This window comes from Macadamia integrifolia, chromosome 6 (assembly GCF_013358625.1).
Source record: "Macadamia integrifolia cultivar HAES 741 chromosome 6, SCU_Mint_v3, whole genome shotgun sequence".
NCBI lineage: Eukaryota > Viridiplantae > Streptophyta > Magnoliopsida > Proteales > Proteaceae > Macadamia > Macadamia integrifolia.
Genome location: NC_056562.1, coordinates 8,328,066 through 8,338,409, shown reverse-complemented (window position 1 = coordinate 8,338,409; position 10,344 = coordinate 8,328,066). Strand labels below are relative to the sequence as shown.

Genomic DNA, 10,344 nt, shown 5'->3' with positions numbered 1-10,344 from the left:
ACGACGAGCCAGGTCCAAATCTGGTTTTGGTCCAGTAGGATATTTAGGCATTAATTTAGGTTGATAATGTAATCTCTTATTTATTTTTGTTTTATTTTGGTAGGAGTTAGATATGTAGGAGTCTGTTTTAGTGTTTCTAATTAAATTCTCTCTTTTATCGAATGCAAATTAGAAGTTTTATATTTATATATGCTTGTAACCTATGGTGGCAATAGAAGATTGAAATCGAGTGTTAATGTTTGAGTGTGCCTACATGGTCTGTTACCAGAGCCAAACAGTGCTCTTGGTTTTTCCCTCCTTCACTGACCTCTTCTTACTTTAGGTCGGTCCTTTATTCCTCCTACCTCTTCTTTATTTCTTCCGTTTCTTCCCACTCTTATCCTTTCTTCTTGTATTTTCCTTCATGTGTTTGATACTCTGTTCTGTCTAGCGGCACTGGAAGCCCTGAAATTGGGGTTCGAACTCCCTGATATCCAATTAGTTGGGACTAGATGATCTCCCTAGGGCGATCTAAATCTTAGATTCCATTCCCCAGTTCCTGCTAACCAGTGAGCAATAAACCTGCAACCAGGTTTAGTTCTGAGTTATTCCGCCAGACCAAGTTGAAATAAAAACTATTTTTCCCTTGACCTCGGGTCCTGCAATCAATCATATTAATGGGGTTAGTGGTTGCAAATCTGCACCTGAAATCTCAGATTGAACTGAGATCTGTTGAGAGAGTTCTCTCATTCGGTTCAAGGCTGGTTCCTGTGCGTACGGGTCAAGTATTGTGAGATAGAAGAAGCAGAAATTTTTAATTGTTACAATTATGGCCTTCATTTTGCAGTTATTACATAAAATCACTCGTATTCAATTTGTTTCTATTTAACCTTTACCCGATTGCTATCTTACTCGTAAGGGCCTGGTTTGTCTCAATAATTATGAAATTGCTACTACCATTGTTATTCGAGTTGTTTATTACCTGGGTGGGCCCATGGCGATCTATAATAATGGTTTTAAACCCCAGATGGCATTAGGAGCATTAGGATTTAGGCAAGTAAGCTTCTAGCCAGGCTGACAATTAAAGGCATAGGCAGTATATACATATCATCAGAACCATATGATTTACCCATCCTGCCTTGGAGATTGTATGCCAAATATTTGAATTGGAAGGGTGATTATAACTGGAATATTCTATTTCATTTGTTTTGAATAGTTAAAGATGTAAAAAGGTAGATGAAGAAAGAGGCTGAAAAAAAAAAAACAGAAATGGAAATGGAAAAATAATAAATTTGTCACCACAAGTATACCTAGACTTCTTGATGGTGAGTTTATCATGCCCAGGTAATGTTTTACATGGATCCATTGCGACTCCTTTTATTGATGTTTCAGTCTATTAAAGATCCCTGAGATACTATCCTTAAACACTCACTGCTAGAAATAGAGTTACAAGTTTGGGCAACTTTTTTTCCATCTGTGATTGATACTTGAGAGTTGGTCATAATCTCAGGAAGTTCGGGTTCGGTTTGCGGGATTTGGAGCAGAAGAGGATGAATGGGTCAATGTGCGCAGGCATGTGAGACAGCGATCTCTTCCATGTGAAGCATCAGAATGCGTTGCAGTACTTGCTGGAGATCTCATACTGTGTTTTCAGGTATAGTTCGTTTGTGAGGCTGTTTTAAAATCACATTACATAAATGTTTGCTTAATAATATATGTATGTGATTTGAAAAATATCAGGAAGGTAAAGAGCAGGCTCTTTACTTTGATGCCCATGTTCTTGACGCACAACGACGGAGGCATGATGTTAGAGGATGTCGTTGTCGGTTCCTAGTTCGTTATGACCATGATCAGTCTGAGGTGTGGAAATAATCTTTCAACATTTTCTGCTTTGGGCCTCCTACATTTTTTCATACTTCCATGTTGCATTTAAAACATTTTCCATATTCACATGTTGGTTGGTTTAACTCCTTGTTTTGTATAAGATTTGTAGGACTTTCAGTATGTAATAGTTTCAGACTTAGAAGAACAACCAACTGTAGTGATGCTATATATTTATAAATGAATAGTATACCAGAATTACAAGAATGCCTTGTAACTAATGTACCACACTTAAGACACTAACAAGACCCTAATAAGAAGAGTATTTCAAGAATACTTTTGCGTTACAAATCTCTTAACACTCTCCCTCAAGCTGGAGCATAAATATCACCCTTTTTGCTTGGAATATTCTTGATGAAACACACTTTTAAATAAGACTTTAGTAGACAAATCATTAAGTTGTTGACCAGAGCTAACAAATGGAGTGGAGGTCAACTTCCATCACAATATCATGAACAAAGTGACGATCAACTTCAATATAAATCATAGTTATCAAGGTGAGAAGGTGACTAAGGCGATGGAGGCTGGAAAAAAATCAAGGCGTCACCTTGTCACCAGTCCAGGCTGAATGGCCTTGTCGCCTTGGTGCCTCTAACCCCTAGAGTTATTTGCTCATCCGGTCTTCTTTCCAATGCTTCGGTCTCTTCTATTCTCTCTCTTAGTCGTTGGTCCCCTCCCTCCTCTCTCCCTCCTTTTCTTGATCTCTGGACCTCCCTCCCCCCTCTTCCCCCTGGGCCTAGAGGAAAAGAAGACAAATGCAACTAGCTCCCCTCATCTAATGGGATCTTCTCCTTTGCCTCTGTTTGGTCCTTCGTTCGAACCCCTTCCCTAGTGGTCCCGTGGCACAAACTGGTCTGGTTTAAAGGCCATGTTTCCCACCATTATTTCACTCTATGGCGATGCATGTCCAACTATCTTCCTTCCCAATCCTTCCTCATTTACCGCCATATCTCCGCCAATCCTTCCTGCTGCCTATGCCCCTTGGGTATTGAGGATCGCCCCCAGCTCTTCTTCTCATGCCCCTTTTTTTGCGTAGTTTGGAAAACTGTCCTCTCCAAATGTTGGGTGACTAGAAGATCCATCCCCTAGAAATTCCCACATCATTACTTCTTGGAACCTGCAGGTTGATCTCATCCAATCCTTTTGACGGCTCTATGGCTTCTCCCCCCCCACCCCCACCCACCCCACCCCACCCCCACCCTTACCCTTTTTATGTTGCCCTGTTATATGATGTTTGGGCTTTGTGCTATTGCTATTTAGTTCCCCCCTGGGATGGCTTTTTCTTGTTGGCTTAGGCCTTCCCTCCCCCCCTTTCCCTTGTATATTCTTCTCCTCTTGGTAATGACTTATTTATTTATCAAAAAAAATAAAAAAATAAAAAATAAAAAAATCTTTTGTAATTGATAATTACTTAATTGATACGGCCAAATTGATTGCCCAGTAGGGTAAGAACACGTGGTATGTAAGGAAAGGACACGTGTCGCTCACCTGTTAGAGGCTACAAGGAGTCTGACCGCGTCAAATGCGTGAAGAGAATATTCCCCACGAAGGGGATAAGACGTATCCGAGTAGGACTCGGAGAGGAAAGGAGGCGGACCCGAGGAGGACTCCTCCAAGGAAAAGAGAAACCTTAAACCCTAAGGACTATAAGAGAGGGCCCGAGCAGAGGAAAAAGGTAAGCAGAAAAACCCACACCATTACCCTTGTGAAAAGCTATGCGGCCGATCTCTAACTTGGGCATCGGAGGACTAACCCCGGATAAACATCCAGGCCTCTGCCTTCTGTATTTGTGCAGGATCAGCTCATACCGATTTTCGGTAGTAACATTAATCAACAAAAAATAATTAAAGAACATGACTTTATCAAACAATTTCGGCTGAATACATATTTCTAATATTGACATTATTTTTCTTGATTTTTCAAACCAAAACAACATATTTTTCTTATTTATTTTCAATTTTTGGATTCCATCAATTAATTTGCTTGTGATCATAGCTGCTTTTTCTTCTTCTGGTAATGTTACACTCTTCATTAGCATTATCAACTAGGACACATGTCTCTCTCCAAGCTTCAGCTTATGGTTCCTAGTTGCAAGTCTGTTTCTCATATTAAGTGCGAAGCTTGTGAGCTCAGCAAGCATCATCATATATCGTTTCCTTCCTGTGAAGTCATAAGGAGCCCATCTTTTTATTTTCTCTATTTCATTCTGATATTTGGATCCATTTCATGTCAAAAGTCTATCGAGTTTCTAATATGTTGTTATCTTTGTGGATGATTATTCTCAGTTAACTTGGTTATATTTATAAGAAGATCGTTCAGAATTCTATTTCATCTTAGAAGGATTTTATAATGAAAAACAATATCAGTTTGGTGTTTCTATTAGAGTTTTCCATTCCGATAATGCTTTTGAATACATTCAAAGTGAAATTTTATGTTTTTGTTCTGAACATGGTATTATTCATCAGACTAGTTGTTCCTACGTTCCCCAACAGAATTTTGTAGCTGAACAAAAGAATTGAAATTGATAGAGACTGTTCTTTTATTATTAACTCATTATAATGTTCCTAATTTTTTTTTTTTGGGGTGATGTTAGATTTCATTAAGGATTATGGGTTGTTTGAATCTTTAAATAAATTCTGTAATGAAGGATTTGTCGAGTTTTTTTGTAATGAAAAGTTCAAAACCAATTCTTGTTTGTCTTTAAAGAATTTTATAATGAAAAACAAAATCAGTTTGGTTTTTGTTTTAGAATTTTCCATTCCGATAATGCTCTTGAATACATTCAAAGTGAAATTTGATGTTTTAGTTCCGGACGTAGTATTATTCATCAGACTAGTCGTTCCTAAACTCCCCAACAGAATTTTGTAGCTGAACAGAAGAGTTGACATTGATAGAGACTGTTCTTTTATTATTAACTCATTATAATGTTCCTAAAATTTTTTTGGGGTGATGATAGATTCAACAAAGATTATGGGGTTGTTTGAATCTGTAAATATATGCTGTAACGAAGGATCCATCGAGTTTTTTGTAATGAAAAGTTCTTTTGAGTTAATACCATGGCTGCGAAGAGCTGTGCATCCCCCTCTCTCATTTTTTCTCTCATTCCAGGTACAATCTATTTCTCTTCCTCTTTCTTTGATTCAGACTAGACTTCATTCTATTCCCATGTGATCTTTCAGTATTACTTAACTCTTTTTTTTGTCCTGTTCCCTTATCATATTCCTTGATCTTTCTGTTAGAGTTATCGATATACTGAAATTTATGTTGGGCGATACTGTACTGTTGGACTGAAGAAAGAGTTCTTTGATTCCTTATCTCTAATATGTTGTGCTTGAGATTCTGGGCATAATCGTCTTCTGTTGGAAGCGATTCACCACCCCTTGTGGCCCTGTTTCAGACCAAGAACCTAAAGGGGCTTTGCATACCAAATCTGAAACTACCCGTCTTTTGCATTGCCACCAAGATCACACTCAGAGGTTTCATTTTGTTATATTAACAAATATTTTAATTTTCCTAATGCTTGCATCGAAGGGGATCATGGGATTCGATTCACTATCCAAAACCTCAGGTCAAGCCGTGATCTTGTTAGTGAGAACAACTAATCCAAAGAACATTGTGTTGAATTGGGAAAAATATGACTTGTGTCTAAACTTGATACAAATCTCTCTATTTATAATGAAATAAAAACCCTAAAGGGCTTAAGGGTCCATTTGGATAATACTTCTAAAACCCATTAAACAATAATCCATTATTACAACACTCTCCCTTAAGTTGGCGCATGGATATCACACATGCCCAAGCTCAACTTGCACAAATAGAACGAAAAACTTTATTACTAGGTCCCTTTGTGAGAGTATCTGCTCATTGATCTTCATTTCTCACAAATGAAATGCATATAAGCCCTTGCTCCAACTTCTCCTTGATAAAATGTTTGTCAGCCTCAACATGCTTAGTACCATCATGCTGAACTAGATTATGTGCAATACTGATGGCTGACTTATTCTCACAATATTGGCAGCATCTGCATAGGCACACTTAGGTCTTGAAGAAGGCCTCTTAGCCACAACAACTCACAAATACCTTCGTGCACCAATGATCGGAACTCAACTTCAACAATTAACCTAGCAACAACTGTCTGCTTCTTACTACGCGATGTAACCAAGTTGCCACCAATAAATGTAGAACGTCGATCATCTAGAGAACCTGGCATCAGTATCATCGACTCTCATGTGCTTTGAAGGGGAGAATAAGATACCATTCCCTGGAGCTGTCTTCAAATACCAAAGAATACGAAACACAACTTCCATATGAGAGGAATAAGGATCATTCATTTACTAACTCACAAGGCTAATTGCATGTGTTATGTCTAGTTGAGTGTGAGACAAATAGATGAATCTCCTCCAACTAACCTCTGATATCGACCCTTATCAATTGGTTCACCTTCCTTGTTCTTGAGATGGGAATTCGCCTTGATACCCTCACATGTCAGTCTCTAAGAGAAGATTCAAGTTGTATTTCCGTTGAGTCAGAACAATACCTTGGTAAACAGAGCCACCTCAATCCCAAGAAAGTACTTTAGCTTTCCAAGGTCTTTGATCTCATACTCCTTACCAAGATAGGTCTTGAGCTTAGAGATCTCAACCTTATCATTTCCAGTAATGACAATGTTGTCCATATAGACAATAAAAATGGTAACCAGATCACCCACTCTCCTCATGAATAGAGTGTGATCAGTATTACTCTAAGCAAAGCCAACTGCTATCATAGCATTGTGGAACCGACCAAACCAAGCAATATGTAGTGCTCTTCTCAGTTTGCACACCTTCCCTTGAGTTTTTGAACTTGAACAACCTGGTGGAACATCCATGTACACCTCCTTAGTCAGCTCACTATGAAGGAAGGCATTCTTGATATCCAGCTATTGTAGCTCCCAACCAAGGTTCACTACACAGGAGATAATCACTACTGTATTCATTTAGCAACAGGGACATACGTCTCATGGTATCAATCCCATATGTCTAAGTGAATCCTCTAGCAACCAATCTTGCCTTGTACCCTGTCTAAAATCCCATCTGCATTTTGTTTGACTATAAATACCCACTTACAGCCCACTGGATGCTTCTGCGGCAGGAGAGTAACCAAGTTCCATGTACCATTTTTGTAAAGAGCCCTCATCTTCTCATTTGCATCCTTCCATCTAGGTTATGCAATTGCTTCCTGCCAGGCCTGAGGAATTGAAACAGAAGACAAGGAAGACACAACATGATCAGAAACTTGCAACTTCTGTTGAACAAGTGGCTCCCCCTGTATGTGTTCTTCTGCAACTCTAGTCACACTAGTATCCTTGTCTCCCTCATGCTCTTGAGTCAAATCTATACTTGTGTCATTTCCTTCCTTATCTAAGGGAAGGAGTGACGGACCATCAAATGATGGAATCAAGGGAACCTCTTCACATCTAGAAGACTCCCCTTGAAGAGGTAAATAATATGCCTTGGTCTCATGGAAGATCACATCCATGGAAACAACTAGACACCTAGAAGGGGGTGATAACACCGGTAGCACTTCTAGGATGGAGAACACCCTATAAATATACATCGGAGACCCCTAAGGTCAGGCTTGACATGCATATGATGATTTTGAGCAAAGCAAAGTAATACAATTACCTTAAGAGGAACAACAAAGCTTCGTGAACCATAAAGCATCTCTACAGGACACTAAAACTCTAGCATACATGATGGCATCCTATTGATAAGATGGGCAGCAACAATAAGAACTGCCTCACTCCAATATGGGGCAAGAACATATATCTCAAACATAAGAGAACGAGCAACCCCCAACAAATGCCTGTTTTTACGCCCTGTAACCCCATTTTGTTCTGGTGTAACCATTCAACTTGTCTGATGAATGATCCTATGGTCCACAAGGTAGGATTGGAAAGAACTCGCCATGTATTCCCTACTACTGTTAGACCTCAATTTTTTTTACCTTAGCATCATATTGAGTTCTAACCATGCAATGGAATGCCTTGAAACAATTAAACACCTCATTCTTGTAATGGAATAAGCAAAACTAAGTAAGACGAGTATGGAAATCAAGAAATATAACAAATCATCTATATCCAAAAACAGACACACAACGGGCAGGGCCCCAAACATTAGAATGGATCACAAATAATGGAACATTACTTCTATTATCAGAAATAGGATTAACATTCCAAGTTTGTTTTTCAAAAACACATGCATCACATATAAATTGGTTCTGATTACACTGTTTAACTAAAGTAGGAAATAATCTAGATAAAGTTCCTCAGGGAGGGTGTCCTAAAATGCGATGCCAACTATGAAGCTCTGATAAGGCTATCTCTAAAGTTGTATGATGAGCCTATGTAGATCCACTATCTAGGTAATAGAGACCACCATTCATTCTACCACTGCCAATCATTGCCCTCGTCTCTAAAGTGGCTTTATAGTTGAGATCCTTAGTAATACTACTAACTGACAACAAATTAGTGGAAAACTGAGGAATGTGCAAAACAAAAAAGGGACAATGAGGATGAGCACTTGATGGAATCCATCCCTGCAATAGGAGATAGAGACGCATCAACAACTCGAACCTTTGTTTTACCTGAGGATGGACAATATGTAGAAAAAGAAGTGGGCGACTCGGTCATGTGATTAGTGGCCCCAGAGTCAATAATCCAGTTCTGGGAAGCAACAAAAGTACAATGACCAAAAAAAACAATACCTGAATGAGCGAAGTGGGAGGCAGAGGCGGCTGGCAAAGAGGAGGCAATAGCAACAGAAGAGGATCCCAACTGAGTCATTATACAACGAAGTATAACCATTTTATTGTTAGAGGATCCTGTGGTACTTGGGCAATCAGAGTTGTCGGTTGTCTCAGATTGATTAGCTTGAGAGGTCTTTCCACGACCCTAGTTACACTCACGAGTATTGGTTGACTGTCCATGGAGCTTCCAATAGGCCTCCCTAGTGTGTCTCTCCTTGCCACAGTAGTCACACTTGACAACTAGTCTGTCAGTGGAAGAGCCGCAAGGATTAAAGTATCGGTATCGGTCGCCATATCGGTTGGCTAAATTTAAGATACGTATTAGAGAGTGTCGTATCGTATTGTAGATACACTAAGATATGATAAAGATCAAGGATTAAAGTATCAGTATCGATCATAGTTGTCACGACGTCAAATCAATCCAAGGTGGTGGGGGTGGCTAATCGATTTGGTGATGAATCGCCCGTTATGGCGTTGCCATGAGGGTCAAATTGCCCATTTGTCATTTTTTATTTTCCCTATTTTCTAAAGTTATTTAGTAGGCTATTTTTTTATTTCTCCTATTTTCTAAAGTTATTTAGCATGCTACAAGCCTACAATATATACCCTATAACATATAAAACCAAAATTAAGCAACATCAAATCATCAAAAATCAACATAGCCCCGTCAAAATCACCCTGCATTTTACAAAAAATCAACCGCCTAGTGAATCAGGCGTACCTGGCGTCCATGGCGGTACCATAGCGACCCCTATCAGCCAATGGCGACCGCCATTTGTGAGTCACGTAAATCCTAGCACTGCCATGAACTTCATTTTCAGTCAGGATGCCAAATCATTGCCAAGGCGACGCCATGACAACTATGGTATCGATCACCGTTATCGGTTAGCTAAATTTAAGATATGTATCAGAGGGTATCGTATCGGTATTGGAGATACTTTAAACCATGGGAAGAGGGTACATTGTTTCGTGCAACATTACCAGCAGGTTGACCAACAAAACCCTGTGCAGAGCGTAGGGCAAAACAATCCTGTGGGACAGGTTGGGAGGATTTTAGTGTGACGACTTTCTTCTGCACAGAGAGTAGGCTTGCTCAAGAGTTTAGTTTTTAAGGCGGTAAGGCGATGGAGGCGTTTGAGGGTCTTTCAGAGCACCTTAGCTATAAGGCGGGCATAAAGCATCGCCTTATCGACTAAAGCGTTCCTGTGTAATTTTTTTTATAAAACCAATCTATTTGGTTCAAATCCTAGTTGAATCCTATTACTCATATGCTAAATAAATATTAAATGTTCATATTCATACCAATGTAAGATATTCATCAAGAAAACAAATCAATAAAGTGAATAAACTAAGTTCATCTTCATCAATCATCAATCATCAATCATCAATCATCATAACATATTAACATATAATATAAATACATAATTATGAAACAAAATTATAAATATAAAGAAAAGAAGACATAAAAAATACAAGTATTTATTATACTTATCTCTATGATGCCAAAATGAGTGCCTAAGTCCTAAGGTCATCCACTATATTTCTACTCCCGTCAAAGAAGAATGAAGCTCACCGTTGCCGGAGCAAAATGGTGGCCTGGATCAATGGTTCTTCCTTGTTCCTTGATTCCTTCTCAAAGCCCTTTCTTAAAACCCTTGACAAAATCCAAACCCTGTTTGTGAATCGTGTTTTTGTTTT

At 39.0% G+C, this 10,344-nt stretch overlaps 1 protein-coding gene across 2 annotated transcripts in view; it reads left to right on the top strand.

The window, feature by feature from the left end:
• LOC122081600 (protein SAWADEE HOMEODOMAIN HOMOLOG 2) overlaps positions 1–10,344 on the top strand; it is a 52,087-nt gene that overhangs the window by 17,052 nt on the left and 24,691 nt on the right. For both annotated transcript variants that reach the window (XM_042648777.1, XM_042648776.1), the window contains 2 exons: positions 1,490–1,633; positions 1,720–1,839. In XM_042648777.1, the coding sequence (XP_042504711.1) occupies positions 1,490–1,633; positions 1,720–1,839 (264 nt within the window). The remainder of the gene's footprint in view (positions 1–1,489; positions 1,634–1,719; positions 1,840–10,344) is intronic.